We start from the raw sequence: 18,829 nt of genomic DNA, 5'->3' as shown, positions 1-18,829 counted from the left end.
GCTCAGGGAAATGCAAATCAAAATGACTCTGAGATACCATCTTACACTGATCAGAATGGATAAGATCAAAAGCACCAATGATATAACATGCTGGAGAGGATGTAAAGTAAGGGGAACACTCCTCCATTGCTGGTAGGAATGCAAACTTGTACAGCTACGAAATCAGTGTGGCAGTTTCTCAGAAAATTGGAAATCAACCTACCGCAAGACCCAGGTTGGGCATATATAGGAAGGATGCACACTCATACCACACAGACATTTGCTCGACTATGTTCATAGCAGCATTATTTGTAATAGCCAGAACCTAGAAACAACCTAGATGTCCCTCAACCGAAGAATGGATAAAGAAAATGTGGCACATAAAACAATGACATCTTGAATTTTGCATGCAAATGGATGGAAATAGAAAACACTATTCTGAGTGAGGTAACCCAGACCCCAAAAGATGAACATGGGATGTACTCACTCATAATTGGTTTCTAACCATAAATAAAGGACATTGAGCCTATAATTCATGATCCTAGAGAAGATAAATAAGAAGGTGAACCCAAAGAAAAACATATAGTTATCCTCCTGGATATTAGAAGTAGGCAAGATTGCCAGGCAAAAATTGGGAACTTGGGAGCCAGGTGGGATGGGGGTGAGGGGAGATGGGGAGAGAAAAGTGTGAAGGGAAGGATGGGGAGAGCTTGGGGGAATGGGATGGCTGGGATATAGGAATGGTGGATATGGGAGCAGGGAAGTATATATCTTAATTAACGGAGCCATTTTAGGGTTGGCAAGAGACTTGACTCTAGAGGGGTTCCCAGGTATCCAGGGAGATGCCCCCAGCTAGTTCCTTGGGCAGCTGAGGAGAGGGACCCGGAAATGGCCAGATCCTATAGCCCATACTGATGAATATCTTGCATATCACCATAGAACCTTCATCTAGCGATGGATGGAGATAGAGACAGAGCCACACACTGGAGCACTGGACTGAGCTCCCAAGGTCCAAATGAGGAGCAGAAGGAGGGAGAACATGAGCAAGGAAGTCAGGACCGCGAGGGGTGCACCCACCCACCGAGATGGTGGGGCTGATCTAATCGGAGCTCACCAAGACCAGCTGGACTGGGACGGAAAAAGCACAGGATAAAACTGGACTCCCTGAACATGGCGGATAATGAGGGCTGCTGAGAAGCCAAGGACAATGGCACTGGATTTTGATCCTACTACATATACTGGCTTTGAGGGGAGGGGGGCTAGCCTGTTTGGATGCTCACCTTCCTAGACCTGGATGGAGGTGGAAGGAACTTGGACTTCCCACAGGGCAGGGAACACTTACTGCTCTTCAGACAGAAGACGGAGGGGGAGTGGAGGGGGGAGGGGGAGATAAATGGGAGGTTGGGGAAGAGGCGGAAATTTTTAATAAAAAAATAAATAAATTAAAAAGAAAATGTGGCACATTTACACAATGGAGTACTATTCAGCAGTTAAAAAACAATGACATCTTGAAATTTACATGCAAATGGATGGAACTAGAAAAAACCATCCTGAGTGAGGTAACCCAGACCCAGAGAGAAAAACATGGTTTGTACTCACTCGTAAGTGGATTCCAGCAGTTTATTTGTAATTGCTAATTTTAATACAGTATTCTGCCATGTGCATATCACCACAAAGCATTTTTTTTTTATTTATCTGTTAGTGGGTTTGGGGTTATGTCTAGATTTTTAACTATTAAAGGTTTAGCTTCTCAGCCACTTGTTTACAAGTCTTTGTATGGCCCTGTGCACTCATTTATCTTGGGTAGGCACCGAGTTATTTAGAACAACTTGTGTTATCATATCGGCTGCCTGGGCCCTGGAAACCTAATCAGGGAACTATTTGCGTGTGTGTGAGTGTACGAGTGTGCCTTTGTCTATGGCTGACATTAGTCTTTTGGAGGATGCTGGCTCTCAGTGATGCCCTCTAGCTCTCAGCTTTGACTGCTCCCCACCTGGATTCTTGTCTTTCTCCTCCTCTGCATTCCGCCCTCTTCAGAGTTATGGCTGCTGTTGTGGCTTTGTCCTGCAGGTGGCAGAAGTGGGCAAGCTCTGAAAGCTCAAGGCTAGCTGCTTCCACTAGAAACTTTAGCAGGTCCTGGGGTTTCCTGTATGCCCAAGTGGGAGGACTCAGCACTTTTGGGTTCCCCTCCTTCCCCAGGGGAAAGATTGGCAGATCTTCTAGAACTGCAGGCTCCAGTTCTGACTTCTAAAGTTCATCAACGTTTTTATCTTCCAAGCTCCTACAGAACACACCCCCTCCCCGCCAAGCTCAATCAATGAGTTTTCTAGTCCAAAGTCCTTCTGCAGTCCTCCCCCAAACACATGGTCAGGTCTCTCACAGCAATACCCCATTATCCTGGTACCAATTTCTGTCTTAGGGTTACTATGGCTGTGATTAAACACTATGGTTAAAGCAACTGGGGGAGGAAAGGTTTATTTGGCTTACTCCTCATACTTATGAAGTAGATGGGACTGAGGCATGGTGTGGGTTTTTGCCTCCTAATTTTCTTTTCTTTTTTATGCTTGTCAAGTGGTAGGTGGAGACTGTCTTCTGTCCCCTACCACGTTCCTGTCCCTCTCTCCTCAAGAATGGAGTGGGCAGACAGAATGGAGTACAAATGGTAGGTATTTTATTTTTCAAATTGGGATTGGCAAGGTTCAAGGGGCACAAAACAATTTAAAACAGACTTCCACATGGGATTAAAATGAAACAGATTTGAACTCTCCATAGCAGTGGGATGTTCTTAATAGTTCTGAGAAGTGTTCCAGCTCGGCGACTTGCAGAGCTCTGGGAGGCCAGCCAAGAGCAGTCCCTTGTGGAGCAAGTCCGCAGGTACCTACAGGAGGAGCGTGAGGGCCTGTCTCATGTTCTCCTGTCTCCAGAGGGTCTGGAAGGTTGGAGCCACAGTCTCTGAAGCAGCAGTTCTTGGAGGCTGGAAATAGTTGCAGGGATAAACTCCCCTTTGCCACCCAGCCAGTGCCAAGTCCTGGAGGCTGAGGCAGAAACAACTGAGTCCTGGAAGCTGGCTTTGCCCAGGACAGAAAAGACCTCAGGTGCAGGCAACCTCCTGCAAGTCTGCCCTCTTTATGAGTGAGGTAGGTGTTTGGGAGTCTGGCTCTTTGAAGTACAAAGGACTTTTGTTTTCTTTTTCTGGAGAGCATGAGCACCAGGCTTGGAAGTCTTTCTTTCCTCTTTTTCCATGGGTTCTTGCAATAGTTCTAGCTTTATAGCCCTGAAATGTGTGGACTTGGTTGTCAGGATGCTAGCTAGATCCTAGCTGGCTAAATGTGAATATGCAAATAAGGTGAAGAAATAGCACCAACCCTAGAAGAGCTATCAAACCCAGTGGTGGAAAGACCCCAGAGCTTCACAGGTCTCTGTTTCCACAGAGGTAGGACACTGGAGAGGTTTCTGCTGTGATGTTTGCAGATGCTTACGGTGTCCAGGCTGCTCACTTAGTTCACCAGGGCTTTAAATGAGATTAAAATGAAAGAGCTTTGAATTCTCGGTAGCAGTGGAATGTTGTTTTAGTTCTGAGAAGTGTTACAGTGACTCTGGGTGTTACTGCTCAGTAGCTCTGTGTGTGGTGGTGGTGGGGCTCTTCGCTTCTGTTTAGGGCTGCTGCTACTGTTTTAACCACTGTTAGCAGCCTGCTGTCTGCAGCTTCTTTGTCCTCTAGGCTTGAGTCTGCTGGGCACTGGAATGTTCCCAATGGGGACCCTCCATCCACCCGACATTATACAGTGCTACATTTCCTAGCCATATAGTTGTGGAATGTTGATCTCCTTCACTCACCCACTAAGCAGTGAAATCAAGATATTGTGCTCAGTGCCCGCTGTATACTCTAGTCTTTTTTTTTTTTTTTTTTTTTAAAAAAAAAAAAAGCAGGGTTTTTAACTAGCTCAAAGTGGCCTGAAAATATTACATGGACAATTCCAGAAAGAAACAATTTTTAAGTTTTAAACTGTAAACCGTCCTGAGTGGACTGATAAAGTATGCCCACTGTCAGTATTCCCACAGAGGGAGTAATGACATCTCCGAGAGTGGGTCCTGCAGCTGGCAAGACTGTTGGAAGCTTTACAGACCAAGACGAAGCCAAGGGGGATCAGAGATGGTGGGATTGAGGGCAAAAGAAAGATCAGGCAGGAATGTGATTCAAGGCTCAGGCTTCAGCTGCTGAGCTTTCAGGATACCCATTCCCCAAGAGCCCTGGCCCACACCTCCCAGAGTTCTAGGATCAGGTGAGAATGGGTCTCCTTCAGAGCTTGGTAGAACTGACTTTTTCTGGCCAGGTCCCAGGACTGACTGTAGCTGAACAGCCTCCGCATCTTGTTGGGATTGGTGGCCTCAGCACGAACCATCTCATACTGCTCTTCACTCAACACTTGACCGAACAGTCTGTCTAGGACAGGGTCCACTGATGTCACTCGGGCCACCAGCTGCTCCCGATGCTGGTCCACAAAGTGCCGGAAGGGTCTGGCAACTGTGGGTGAAGGCAAGACTGGTGATGATCCAAGAAAGGCTCCCCCTGGAGCCTCTCCTGGCTCATTCTCCACTTCCGTTTCTTATCTCATTGTGTCACTGGCTTCCTTTTTACTCTGCTGGCAAGCTACCAGAGAAACCGCTCATCTCCCCTCATGTCTGCGTCCAGCCTGGCACCCGCGTGGGAACAGGAAGGGCTCATGATTGAGGCTGTGAGTGAGGTGTGTTATGGCCTCCATGGCCAGCAGCAAGGAGCACAGGGACTCTGGATGTTAAGCTCTCCAATCCCACCCTGGTGAAGCCTGCAAAGAGAGGGTCCCCTCTTTTCTTCTTTCCTTTCCCTCCAGAGCCAGATAGTGCATGCACCCTGAAATTCCCACTACCTCATCTGGTCTGGCAGGTGCTACTGACCTGTAGGGGCTGCATCGACCAGGGTGGATGCAGGTCTGAGATCTCCTAGAGGAAAGGAGAGATGAAGAAGCATCTATAACAGGGCTATTATGAACTCACACGACATACCCCGAATCTCTCATCTAGATGCCTGGATTCTGAGAACAAGCTGCAGACGAATTCTGTCAGAATCCGGCATGAAGGTAGGATGGGCCCATAGACAAAATCTAGGTGAATCCTTTCCTTATGTCTTTAGGAAGCGGAAGCCGGAAGTTATAATTTTAGACTAATAAAAAGAAGGATAGTTTCTAAATGAATAATAGTAATTTCTTCCAACATCATCTCAACCCATGTTAATTTGTCTTAGCCTGAATTAAATTCCTGGAGGAGAACTAACCAAGTCAGAGGATAGCTTAAAGTACTTGATACTTTGAGTAAAAATTTATTCCCTTTCCTCTTTAATATTTTTAAAGAATTATTTTTGTAATTTTAAATTATGCTTGTGTGTGTGCCTATGCACATGAGTGTAGGTGCCTACAGAGCCCAGAAGAGGGTGCTGGATCCCCTGGAGCTGGAGTTATAAGTAGTCATGAAACATGGGTTCTGGGAAACAAACTCGGGACTTCTGGAAGAGTTGAAATTCTGATCAAATCGTGTCTCTGTAACTTAAAGAGCCATATCATTTCTCTGGGGACATTTCTTATCACCTGGCCCATCTTTCTCCTACGTGTCTACATCCTGGATTTGTCCTGCATTTACCTGGTTTCAACACAGTTTCCCAAACTACATCAGCATTCTTGTCTTTTATTTCCAGCCGTATCCCTGATTGTAAGCAGCCCACATAGATCTCAGAGAAGAGCTGGGCTTCCGTGGAGCTCCGGTAGCACAGCTCCAGTTCCTGGAGAAAGCAAGATCCTCTGTGTGAGAAGCCATTGCTTGTTCCGAAGATGAAGCTTTTCCCACTTTAACACCTTTTGGGTCCTACTCCATTGCAGAAGGACATTTTTCCTTCCCGCTGAAGCCAATCAACAGCATTGATAACACCCTTCCTACCTCAGAAGGGTGAGAGCCCTGAAGAGAATCCATGGACCAGTTCAGGGCTCTTTCTCAAAACAGTGCTCACATATTTTTTTTTTTTTTGGTTTTTTCAAGACAAGGTTTCCCAGTAGTTTCTAGAGCCTGTCCTGGAACTTGCTCTGTAGACCAGGCTGGCCTTGAAAGTGCTCACATATTCTAAGCCAAACACTTTCCCCTTCATCTTCCTTCATCTTTTTCTTTCCTTTAGACAGAATTTCTCTTTATAGCCCTGACTGTCCTGGAACTCACTCTGTAGACTAGGTTGACCTTGAGCTCAGAGATCTATCTACCTGTCTGCCTCTTGAGTGCTAGGATTAAAGGCATGTGCCACCAACCACCTGGCTGTCCATCTTTAATTGGGCCTTTTTTTCCCCTTACTTCTTATCTTGAACCCAAGCCCTTATTCCTTCAGTACAAAATTTCATTCCTAACAAGTCTTAAATCTAAACTGTTTCCAGTTAACAGAAAATTTACATCTATCCCTTTTCCTAGGCAGATCCAATCCAAGACAGAGAACTTGGTTCCCAACTGTCTTTCAAGAATGCCCTTCCCAAGTCTCTTCAAACTCAGAAAATTGTACAACCTTCTAGTGAGTGCTCAGATCCCCATCTGTAACCTGTTCCTTTTTCTTCCCATAGCAACCTGTCTATCAAAGCCTGTTGCCTTTACCAACAAGATCGATTTGGATACCTGCCACAAAGACTCATGGTCCTTTTGGTCCTGACAGTTTCCTGTGCTGTCAGTTTCCTGAATCTATCAACCATTCATCTCCATGGCTGCTTCCTTAGTTAAGCTACCATGGCCTCTCATCTGCAGCCTTTGACTCGTTTCTAGTTCTGCTCTTGCCTGCTTGCCATCCATTCTCTCCTAGTGCTAGACACATTTTTATCAGAGTAAATGAAGTCCTGTAGAATGTTTATGATTATGATTTATGTCATGTTCACGATGGGGTCTTACCTTTGTACTTGAACAAAATCAAAACCCTGTAACAGGGTCAAATGGACCAATGAGCCCTGGGAGATGTTATCTCTAGTGTGACCCCATTTTCTGCTACATGCACCAATTCTGCCACGCTGACCTCCTCTTTGACACCCGGGTATTTCAAGCTTGCTTTCACCTCTGTGCCTCTGCACATGTTCTGTGTCTGATGCACTTCAGAATCCTACATGCCTCAAGTCTTCATGTCGCTGAGGCCTCAACTCAAGTGGCATCTTCTCAGAGGTGTTTCTCTGACTGCCAGTGGAAGTGGCCAACTCATTCTCTGATAAGTGCAGATCCTACAATTGATCTTGATCAAAAGGCTGAGAAGCGATCCCAAGTCACTCTCTCACAATGCTGTATTTACTTGCTAGCTCTCAGTGGTACTGGTTACTCTTATTCATGCAGGTCTATCTGTCCCCTCCACTGACCTTGAAGCATATCCATGGCACTAGGTTAACACCCACTAAATGTATAGATTATCTCTCTCTTATCAGTTGTTAGCAACTGATGTGCAGGAGGGCTCCAAACTGAGCAGCTTGCCAATTTATCCTTTGGTTCCTAATTTCCAACTCAAAAGCAGACATCACCTCCTCTTCAGTACCTGTCACCTAGCTCAATATTAAACAGGACCATCAGGGTGTGTGTGTGTGTGTGTGTGTGTGTGTGTGTGTGTGTACATGTGCCACGGTGTGCATATGGAGGTCAGAAGACAGCTTGATGGAGTCAATTCTCTCCATGTACCATGTGGGCTCCAGGGACCAAACTTAGGTTGTTGGGTGTGGAGGCAAGTGCCTTTATGCATTGAGCCGTCTTGCTCATAAGGCTCCACCTAGGCTGGCCAGCTTTCCCGAGGGATCCTCCTGTCTCTGTGTCTCCAGCACTGGGATTACATGTGGCTTTTGACCTTTGTACTGGGGGACTTGACTCAGGCCTTCCTGCTCCTGTGAAGTCACACTTTGCTGCCAGTTCCCCAGCCCTTGTTTTGCCATTTTGTGTTTTAGATTTTAGGTTTTTTTTTTTAATTTTATTTTTTTGGACAGGGTTTCTCCGTGTAGCCCTGGCTGTGCTGGACTAGCTCTGTAGACCACAGACCAGGCTGGCCTTGAACTTACAGACATCCATCTGCCCCTGCCTCCCAAGTGCTGGGACTAAAGCAGTGTGCCAGCACCTGGCTTGTCTGGGGTCTTATATACTGTTGCCAGCCAGTGTCCTGATAGGTGTTTCAGACGGAACTCGCACACATCTAACTTTGGTTCAGTTACAGATCACCATTCATATATGCTTTCTGTTCACAAGCAGAAAATCCGGGAGAGTTATGGACATTTGGGGAATACAGATTAATGCTCAGTAGCTTTTGGTCAAAGACTGTTGGAAGAGGATACACTGAGAGGGAAAAAGTCAAAAGCAGCCCCTGGTGTCCTGGAAGAATCTCAGACTCAGAGCTAAATCTCAGGGTTGGTGCAAAGTGTTCCAAGGCTTGCAGGCCAGCTGTATTACTGCTTTTCCACGGGGCATGCACAGAGCATCTTCTTTAAACAGGTTACCATGGAGCCCATAGCATCCCAAACACCCTTACAGCACACACTACATGAGTCTTGTATGTTCAACAATTCCAATACTCTACTTGCTTTGGTTTAACCATGATAGCATTCAGTTTGTTGACATCAGTCATGGAATTGTCCCTGCTCTGTAACAATACCCAAGACAGAGGAAATAGTCTTTTTTAGTCCTTTCTGCCAATTACCAAATGACAGACATCCTACAGTGGTTTCTTTCTAGAACCATTTTACTGAGATGCCCTATGATGAATAATAAGCCAAGTTCATTTGACTCCATGGCTTTTGGCACAGTACACCCTAAACACTACCGTGCCCCAACTTAGTCCATCCATCTAGTTAGTTAGTCTATTCACCGTGGATCTCATTCGCTTTCCTCCAAACCTCACGTGTGAGTTCCTGGGAGACCCACCCTACAGGTTTTCCCAAGCCTGACATCTGACCTTGGTGAAGGGCAAGTATCAGGTCACTTACCTTGGGTGTAATTTCCATAGTCCCTGAACCAGACACGGTATAGCGAGAGCCCACATAAAGGGAGCCCATGGGGGGAGGCTTGTGTATTCGCACAAACCGGAACTTCATTTCTTCATCATCTATGGCCTAAGGAAGATAACAGACAATGATTTCTTCTCTACATAATCTCAACAAATAAGGTGAGATGTTGGTTCTTTTGTGTGTGTGTGCACGGAAGTGGGGGTGAGGGTGGATATGGAAACAAAACCTCTGCAGCCATTTTCCCCATGTACTGAACAGACCTCCCCACTCTAGATTGTTCCATGTTCACAGTGGTCATAGAGCCGTTGACAGAGAAGCGGGAGGGAAAGGCTGCAGGTTGGGCGTGGAGCCTCCCCGTTCTTCTAATGCCATGAGAGAAGCCCTAGAAGGCTGTGCAGAGATGAGTGAAGGAGAAGTAGACCCAGGGGAGACTTGGGGTTGAGGAACCAGACCAAAGCTGGGCAGAGGACAGATCACTCACCCACACCAGGTCCGCTCACTAGAGTCCCACCCTGACCCCCAGGAGAGGACCCCACTGGGATACTCTTTGACCGCATCTCATGTTTTCCGTCAGCCCACCTTGGATGGGCCTTTGTGGTTCTCTGTGTTACCTTTCGAATAGTGCAGTCGTTGGGGATGAGGTAAAGGTGGAATTTGTGCTCCTCAGCATGAGGTTGATGGTAGAGCAACGTGATGGAGGTGATGGGTAGGAATCGCCGGGTGACAGGGATTATTTTTAGCATCACTCCTATGGTAGAGAACCTGGGATTTTTTAGAACTGTGCAATGTGGCTTCACTTCGGCTGGTGTCTCCAAAACCACCCCGTGCTTCAGAAAGCGGGCCACTTGGAACTTTGAGGTGTCCTGAATTCCTGTCCAAGAAAGGAGTCAAAAAACATAGATTAAGTGCCTGACTGAGCCAGGCTTGGAATAGCAGAAGCCCAGGGCTCAGTCTCAGAGAGACCTTCTTGGGGAGGTATGAATGACCCTCCTCCATCAGCCCAAGGCTCAGCCTCAGAGAGACCTTCTGGGGGAGGTACGAATGACCCTGACCTCTCATCATCCTAATCCAGGGGAATGAATTTGGGCGGATCTTTAGGGAGGCGACGGGGACATGGATGTAGAACCCCCTTGAATGGGCTTAGGAAAGAGTCAAGGGGCATTTTCTGCCATTTGAGGGAACAGGTAGAAGATGCCATTTACAAAGAGAATAGTTTTTTCTAGACACTGAATACACTAGCACCTTGATCTTGGCCTTCCCAGGAGACCTCAAAAGACATTGTTACCGGTTTGGTGAATTCATCTCTGTCCAAATCTGACCTGCAGCTCAGTAGGCTTTGGGTAGATTCCTTTGCACTCAAAGGACCCCTAATTCCTTGGAGGAAAATTCCATTTCCCAGGCCCAGCTGATGGATCTCCAGTTCTCAAATGGAAGCTGGTGACCCCCATCTTCTCCATGCTTGTAGGGATGGTAATGGTTTTCACATGCTGACAGACTTTGGTACTAAAGGTTGCTTGTTAGTTCACTTGGTACATAGTCTTTAGAAAAATCTCTTAAAATAGCTTGATTTATCCCATTTCCTGTTAGAAGCCAAAGGGATATAATATGTAAAAAGCACTTAAGAAATGCCAGTTAATATTGCTACTGATAGGTAGCCCGGGCAGTGGAGAGATGCCCTTCCTCACCCTACCCACTGCCTACCAATATCTGAGGCAGGTGGGAGAACTGCCCCTGCCCCTCATCAGCTGCAGCATTTGGGAGAGTCTCCCCTGAACCTTGCCTGGGCAACACAGTAGAGCTGACCTGAAGGAATAAGTGTTGGAGATCCGACCCTATGGACATGAAAGCAGAAGAACTGGCCCCACCCCTTGCTCACCAGCACAAAGGGTGAACTCACCAAGACAGTGCAGGAGAGCTTATCCTTTGGTGAGGACAAGGGAGAACTGAAGGGTTGACCAACCCTGAAAGAACCCAGGCCCAGAACCAGGGTTATGAGTTGGCCCAGCACAACATCCACTCCATCTGTGATCTGCTGGAGCATTGTGTAGGGACTAGTTCAGCAAACATGAAGCTGAAGGATCTCCTCAACATAGGGTACCAACAGGAGGAGTTCCACTGAGGCCCAGAATTAACAATGTAGTAGAAACCAGAGGCCTTGAACAAGATCAATGATTCTTTGTAATGAACACTTGTAAGTAAAGATATGTGGATGTGGTATGACTCAGCGTGTCACACTGAAGCTTACATTATGAGATTGATTTTTTTCACTTAAAATTTATTTTATTTAATTGCGGGAGGATGTTTCATGGGCAGAGAGCAGATATGAAGGGATGGGGAAATGAATGGGATGGAGATGCATGATTTGGAAGACACAAAGAAAAATAAAAAGAGTTAAAATTACTGCAGCTGAGGACATCAGTTCCTACTTAGGGACTCTTTCAGGTAAGCTCTACCTTCATGACCCTCTGTGTCTCTCTAAGAAAGCCATGAGCTCTTTCCATCACCCCCTCTGTCATCCTACATTCTCCTATGTGACCGGGAAAACCTCCCACTACCACCGCCCTCCTGCCTATCCTTCCCATGTTTACCTTGGAGAGCCACAAAATGAGGCAGATACACAGTGTCAACAATTCCCTGCTCAGCCTTGATGTCAAACAGAGGCCCAGCCACCACGTGACTCTGCTCCAGGGGAGTCTTGCCCAAGAACTGGCTCCAGGCACAGAATTCTATATCTATGATCGCTGCCCTCGTCACCACAAAGCGAAGACCAGTACTGGGCCAGTGATAGGAGCCAGCCATAGGGAACTGAACTCTAGAAGATGCAGAAACAGACATGAGTTGGACAAGATCTGCTGACATGCTGGATGCAGATCTGATACAGGGCTATGCACACACCGTCTTCAGTCAAATCTCTGAGTCCTGGCTCTTTTGCTCTCTGCGTGTGAAGCCTGGACAAAGTATTAGCCTTCCGGCTCCTAGTTTCCTTACCTGTAAATAGTGGCAATGACAACACCATCTCGTAGACCTGTGGGTACTGAATGATCTAGAGCCAACTTACAGGTAACACACACCTAGTGCAGTTAACTGCTCCTGTGATGATGATGAAGGTGATGAAATAGGTGTGTGTGTGTGTGTGTGTGTTTTAAGTTCTGGGGGTCAAACTCAATACACTTATATGGTAGGCAAGAGTTCCACTGATTGGCTACATTTTCAGCTCTTGGTGTTCTTATTTTTTTTTTTTTAATCAGGGTCCTCTGAGTTCTAGCCTCAGCACCCTTCAGGATTCAGAACAAGATGCTTACAGGGAGTGAAAACTGGCTAAAAAGGTCTGAGGGTGAACAAATCAGCTCAAACACATTTTCTCCTCTTGTCTCTTTATTCCTACTCACGTCTCTTTATTCTTCGAAAAAAATTTCCACTTCCCACAAGGCTTCCAGTCAGTCAGTCAGTCAGTCTGTCTGTCTGTCTGTCTGTCTCTCTATATAAACACATACACATATATATACACACATATATATACATATGTATGTATATATACACACATATATATGTGTACATACACATACAGACACAATTAGAAATTCTTTAGGCAATAATAATGATACCAAGCAAGCATGCATTTCTTTCTTTTTTTTTTTTAAAGATTTATTTATTATGTATACAGTGTTCTGCTGGTTTAGGAGTTCCTTCTGTCTTTGTGTTGCTTTCATTGGTTAATAAAGAAACTGCTTTGGGCCTGTTGATAGGGCAGAAACTTAGGTAGGCAGGGAAGACAGAACTGAATGCTGGGAGAAAGAAGGGCGGAGTCAGAGATATGCCATGGAACTGCCAGAGACAGACACTGGGAATTTTACCCAGTAAGCCACTGCCATGTGGCGATACACAGATTAATAGAAATGAGTTAAATTAAGATGTAAGAATTAGTCAATAAGAAACTAGAGCTAATGGGCCAAGCAGGGATTTAATTAGTACAATTTTTGTGTAGTTATTTCAGGGCTCAGCTAGCCTGTCGGCCAGGACAAACAAGCGGGCCCTTCCCCTGCAACATTCTGCTTGTATGTCTGCCTGCAGGCCACAAGAGGGCACTAGATCTCATTATGGATGGTTATGAGCCACCTTATGGTTTCTAGGAATTGAACTCAGGACCTCTGGAAGAGCAGTCAGTGCTCCCAACTGCTGAGCCATCTCTCTAACCCCTAAACATGCATTTCACAGAACCACAAAAACAGATAAGTCTGACAAAGTAGGGGTCTGTTTTAGCTTACTTATATCTCATAGCAGGTGTGACTATGGAACACCCAGGCATCTGATACTGGGAAGATTAATTAAGGAGGGAGCTTTAAATTGGTATAGAATTCTAAGAAGAAAAGGGCTTTTTGTGTACTAACTACATTTTTTTACTAATTAATAAGTGTAGGAAAAAAGGGAAGAAAACATGGCAGGGCTGTTGCACTCTCTGAGCACTCCTGCTGCTGCTTCCTTCTGCAGCCTCTGGGAAAGCAGGATTGTGGTAACCATGGCAACCAGAGTGAGCCACAGGAGGGAAGCAGATGGTGCTTGTTTTGTACTGGCGTTTTTTTTTTTTTTTTTTTTTTTTTTTTTTCCCTAACTAAATTAAAGGAAATTTCTTAGCACTAGATCAAAGTGAAAAGCATGGTTATGTAAAGTCCAGAGACTGCCCTTTCCAGACCCTGGCTAAGAGGCAGGGCGCTGTATCTGCTGGTGCCCAGTTGAGAAGGTATTCCTTTCTCTGGGGCTGGTTTAGGGATTCAAGTATTTTTCCTGTATTTCTAGGGGTAAAGGCACAAACAGTTAATTTCCTAGACTAAGCTCTGGTGTCAAATGAAAGTGGGATAAAGGTAAGTACAGAACATTGATAGCTTGTTAGGGTAGAATAAAGGCCAGCAGGTTACACTCTCCTGAGTTGGCTGATAGAGAATTCAGGGCTGCCAGGTCACGCTTATCAGTAAGGACAGACTTGCTCTCTCCTACTCAATCAGTGCCTGTCTTTGGAGACCAAATGTGGTCTATTTGCAACGTTTCTCTCCTTGTCAGATGTCCTGCCATAAAGGATGATTGTGGGGGACTAACTTTATGTAGATCTGATTGTGAGAACACAGGTTTTTTTTGAGTGAATGCTTTTATACCAGGGCCCCACGCTATGGGGTAAGGTCTTCCAGTTACCATACAGAAGGGGGTTACACTCAATAATTAGTATACACTGCTGAGGTTTTTTGGGAAAAATCCCACTATGGAAAAGAGGGTGAAGGGGAAGCCCAGCCAATCACTTTGTTTGTAAGGCGTGTCCCCCCAGGCTAATATTTACTTATACAATCTTGCAGGCCGCACATTAGCCTAAGGGGGACACGCCTTACAAACAAGGTGATTGGCTGGGCTTCCCCTTCAAGAGGGTGCTATGACTTCACAAGGGTTTACAGAAATGACAGCGACTATTCAAAAGACAGGTATTCCGGGAGCCTTGCCAATCAGGCTTCCTTCACTGGAACACTCCTGTGAGTTAGTCTAGAGATTTGTCAGATGTACTTCCCACTGTGTGGTCTTGTGGGCTGCAGCAATTTTTAAAAAGTGTATTTCTTTATAAGGGGCTAAGGCTAGAGAGATGGCCTGGCAGGTAAAGGCACTTTCTGCAAAGCCTGAAAATGCCTGTGTGTACTCACACAAACCCATTAAATAAAAATGAGCATATGTTAGAGCATATGTTACTATTAGTGATAAATTTTTGGCCTTGAAACAATGCTTTACTGGGACCTTTAGTGACTTTCTCAAAGGCTCCTCATTTGGTGACTGGAAGGTGGACAAGAGGCAGTTTCCAAGGGAGGAAGTCAAGAGAGACAGTTTCTCCAGCTGAGACAAGTGAGCACCACCATGCTGGAGGAAGGTAACAAGTTATGGAAGCCAGTCACTCATTACTCATGGGACTATGGACCATGGAGAGCAGGGCTGCTGGATTTATCCTGATGCTCGTAGCTTCTAGTGGGTTCATGGCACACAGTGGTTGTTAGCTGAGCAGGATCATTAGGATACAAGGGTTTAAGTGAAATTTAAGAGATTTGACAAGCCAAACATAAATTAATTGCATTGCAATTAAAATAGTCACCTGTCAAAAAGACATTTCAGGTCCTTGAACAAATGTCATCCCAGGGTGTGGTCTGTTTAATTGAAATGAAAGATTGCCAGCTCTGTTAGATGTAGTGCCACGCTGGCTATGGAGGACCTTGTTTGAGTTTTGGAGGGATTCTTAGTGAAATGTTTATGGAGAGATGACCAGATACCGTAGACTTAAAATGCTGTAATAGTAACGAGGGAGACTGAATGAGAGTGGTTGAAAAGAATCTGGCAAAGCTAGGTAACAGGATGAGGAAGCATTTTGCTCTTTACTTATGTCAATGTTTGGAAACATTCACCTCTAAGCTTAGTGTTCCACTCTAAAAGGGACACGCCCACTGTCTCAGCCCTGCCCCTGCCCGCTGGCCTGGTAAGGAGAGGGGCCATGCTGCGGGAGACTGGTTTGTGTTCTGTCTTTGGAATCCTTTGTGGGGACTGGGATGGAGAAGGCTAGCCCACTCACCGGTACAGGTTCCTTTTACTGTCGACCACCTCAGTAGCCAAAGGTCCTGTGCTACCCCAGAAGCTATCTTCAATCTTAAGAGACGCTATGAGCGTGCCTCCCGGAAAAGACTGAAGCAAGTGGGGGAGTTTCAGCTGTGCCACGGGTAGAGCTTCTTGCTTTGAAACTTTCTCTGGAAGAGGCAGGAAAGTGGTCACGCTTTATCATCCAGGCATGTCTCCCCAGCCTCCGTCTCCTGCTAGACTAGGGCTAGGCTCTTTCTGAGACCTGGCTACAGCTGTCTCTGTCCCTGCTCCTGGGGCTTCTCTGTTTCTTTCGATTTTCTCTCACTCTCCTGTCAGCCCCCCTTCCTCCCCTTCCTTCCTGCACCCATCTCCTTTTCTCTTGTTTTCACAGCTTCCCTTCTGAGGACCACCCCCCAAACCTTGGCCCCTGCTTCTCTGCTAGAGGCCCTGCCTCCTTCTTCCCTGTGGCCCAGTGTTCCTCTCTCCAGCATTTCTCCAGAGACAGGTTGAAAGAAGATGGCTGGGCAGGGCCCAATAGGTGAGTTCCAGGCCTTACCCTCTGACAATGGACACGGTTCTCTGGTATAGAGTCAAAAGCATAACCCAGCCGGGCGGTGGTGGCGCACGCCTTTAATCCCAGCACTCGGGAGGCAGAGGCAGGCGGATCTCTGTGAGTTCGAGACCAGCCTGGTCTACAAGAGCTAGTTCCAGGACAGGCTCCAAAGCTACAGAGAAACCCTGTCTCGAAAAAACCAAAAAAAAAAAAAAAAAAAAAAGCATAACCCAGACATGTGTGAGGCATAGCACTGGGCCCTGACGCTGCGAGAGAAGCAGCAGAACATCCTTCCTCTAGATTCTAAGTGTGAAAGGTTTTGCAAGAAGGTGTTTCTCTTTTCAGGAGGGAACCTGCTTTGCCCCATATCAGAGACAGGCTAGAGATAGGATGGTCCCATTCTGATGCTTCAAGTATGGCCCCTTCACATACCTAACTGTAGTCTCTGTCGCTTGAGTGAGGATGGGCCAGCACTCGTTTCTCCTTTATCCAGATCCGGAGTAGAGACCTCCACAGGTGATTTCCTATACACAGAGATGTTCTTCTTCTTAGATGTCAGGGGAAACTAGGCCTGTCTATAAGGCATCCCCACTTATAATCTAAGTCATCTGAATTTGAACTAAGGCCCATGATTCTTCTCTAGGGCACATCTCTTTAATCTCCCTCCCACAGATCTCTCTAGGTACCCATGTCAGAACTGATATCATCTTGATCCCTGTTTTTAAAAAAATTATTTATTTATACTTTTTATGTATGAGTGCTCTCCACGTATACCTGCATGCCAGAAGAGGGTACCAGATCCTATTATAGATGGTTGTGAGCCACCATGTGGTTTCTGGGAATTGAGCTCAGGAATTCGGGAAGAGCAGCCATTGCTCTTATCACTGAGCCATCTCTCTAGCCCATTTGATCCCTTCTTTATCGGTGTGGTTTGAATGTGTCTATCAAGGTTCATTATTAAGTTAATCTTCAATGCACCTGTGCTGGGAAGGGGAGGTAAGAGGTACTGGGGCTTAGGGCCTCTGCCTCTGTGAATGGGTTAGTGTCATAATCACAGGAGCAGAGTCCTGTGGCCAACTTGGCTTCTTGTTCTCATTGTGCTCTCTGATCCTTCCCTGGTCTGCCCTGGGATAGCAAAACAAGGAATAATCCCTTATATGCTAAGCCCACAGTTTGACACTCCCCAGTCTTTAGAACTCTAGCAAATAATCTAATTCTTTTCAATGTATCCAGTCAAGAGGAATTAAGACAGTCACCCACCCTGACAGCACCTCTCAAGTTTCTGTCCTTTCTGTTCTCTACTCTCCACCCTCACAGATGTCACTCATGTCCGAGAGAGAGAGAGAGAGAGAGAGAGAGAGAGAGAGAGAGAGAGAGAGAGAGAGAGAGAGAGAGAGAGAGAACATGGTGGCCTGGACCACTGCATCATTCTCTGACAGGTCCCTGCTCTCACCCTTCTCTAGCACAACTTTTCTATAAGGTAGTTGACCAAAAGACAGGAAGCAGATGTCCCTTCAGTGCTGATGCCTGGAATGGCTCTCCTCTGCTTCTTAGAAGAAAGCAGGAAGTTCTTAGCAAAGTCCAAAGGCGTTGCCACACAGCCCTGTCACCCTCGAGCCCCAACTATGCTGCATTTTTTCCTGATCTAGACTAGTGGCTTTCAAATTCAGTGTGCGTGAATGTCACCCGGATGACTTGCTAAATCAGAGATCCTATTGATGGAATCTGGTTCACTCCCAGATTCTAAATCAATAGGTCTGGAGTGGGCTTTGAGAAGCTGTGGCTCCTGTTTAATTTTGAATTTTATGTGTATGATTGTTTGTCTGCACATGTGTATGTGTAGCTCATGCGTGCCTGGTGACCGCAGAGGCCAGAAGAAGGCCTTGGATGCTCTGAACTGGTGTTGCAGATGGTTGTGAACCACCATTTGGGTGCTGAGAACTGAACCTGAGTCCTTTTTAAGAGCAGAAAGTTCTCTAACCAGTGAGCTTCCCAGTCCCAAACTACTATGGTCCATGGCATAATATAGCAGATGACAATTAATAATTCAGATATCAACCCACCAGATAAACAATTCTCTGATGGCAGAAGCCCATTTCAAGTAAGGCTTACAAGGCCACGGACCCTGAATACTGTTTACTTCTGTCTGTAATTTAACATGTACAAAAACAGTTGTGAAATCTCCTCAATACCTGTACTTTAATGAGTGATCTCATGTCATGCGTACATATAAGCTCATGATTACCTCTCAATCTTGTGGGCATTTATTCTGTGGACTGTCTAAAAGATGACCCCCTCATTAAACTGTATTACTTATTTTATATCTATAATGTTGACTTGCACAGAGTTTGATGAATAAATTCAATACAAAGAATTTCTATACTAGTCAGGAATTTTAATTTCCTGAGAACTGCTTAAATTCAGAGCTTAGGCTGACATAAGAAAATGGTTGCATCTCCCCAACTCTAAATGACTAATTTAAGGTTTTCAAAGTAACTTTAGATTAAGACCAGGCTGCCTTGCTAATGGATTTTAGGATATGCATTCGCAGAAATAGCAGTCTAGTTCCCAAGGACATACTGAGCCCTCTGGACAGGTTGTAAATATGAAAGAGTCCAGTGATTTCGCTGGGAAATGATTTAGTCCTTGTATCCATTCCTGACCTCAGTTTGACTGTCCG

General features: G+C 45.8%; 1 protein-coding gene across 1 annotated transcript in view; it reads right to left on the bottom strand.

The window, feature by feature from the left end:
• Nucleotides 1–2,628: 2,628 nt before the first annotated feature.
• LOC119812878 (NACHT, LRR and PYD domains-containing protein 1a-like) overlaps nucleotides 2,629–18,829 on the bottom strand; it is a 35,805-nt gene continuing 19,604 nt past the window's right edge. Inside the window, exons 8-15 of the mRNA XM_038327886.1 lie at nucleotides 16,582–16,673; nucleotides 15,592–15,763; nucleotides 11,591–11,814; nucleotides 9,614–9,873; nucleotides 8,982–9,107; nucleotides 5,653–5,791; nucleotides 4,915–4,959; nucleotides 2,629–4,504 (exon numbers count right to left, since the gene is read on the bottom strand). Coding sequence (XP_038183814.1) covers nucleotides 4,206–4,504; nucleotides 4,915–4,959; nucleotides 5,653–5,791; nucleotides 8,982–9,107; nucleotides 9,614–9,873; nucleotides 11,591–11,814; nucleotides 15,592–15,763; nucleotides 16,582–16,673 — 1,357 coding nt within the window. The 3' untranslated portion in view covers nucleotides 2,629–4,205. The remainder of the gene's footprint in view (nucleotides 4,505–4,914; nucleotides 4,960–5,652; nucleotides 5,792–8,981; nucleotides 9,108–9,613; nucleotides 9,874–11,590; nucleotides 11,815–15,591; nucleotides 15,764–16,581; nucleotides 16,674–18,829) is intronic.

The sequence above is a fragment of the Arvicola amphibius genome, chromosome 4 (assembly GCF_903992535.2).
Source record: "Arvicola amphibius chromosome 4, mArvAmp1.2, whole genome shotgun sequence".
Taxonomy (NCBI): Eukaryota; Metazoa; Chordata; class Mammalia; order Rodentia; family Cricetidae; genus Arvicola; species Arvicola amphibius.
The sequence above is the reverse complement of the archived record's forward strand: the minus strand, read 5'-3'. Positions and strand labels throughout refer to the sequence as shown.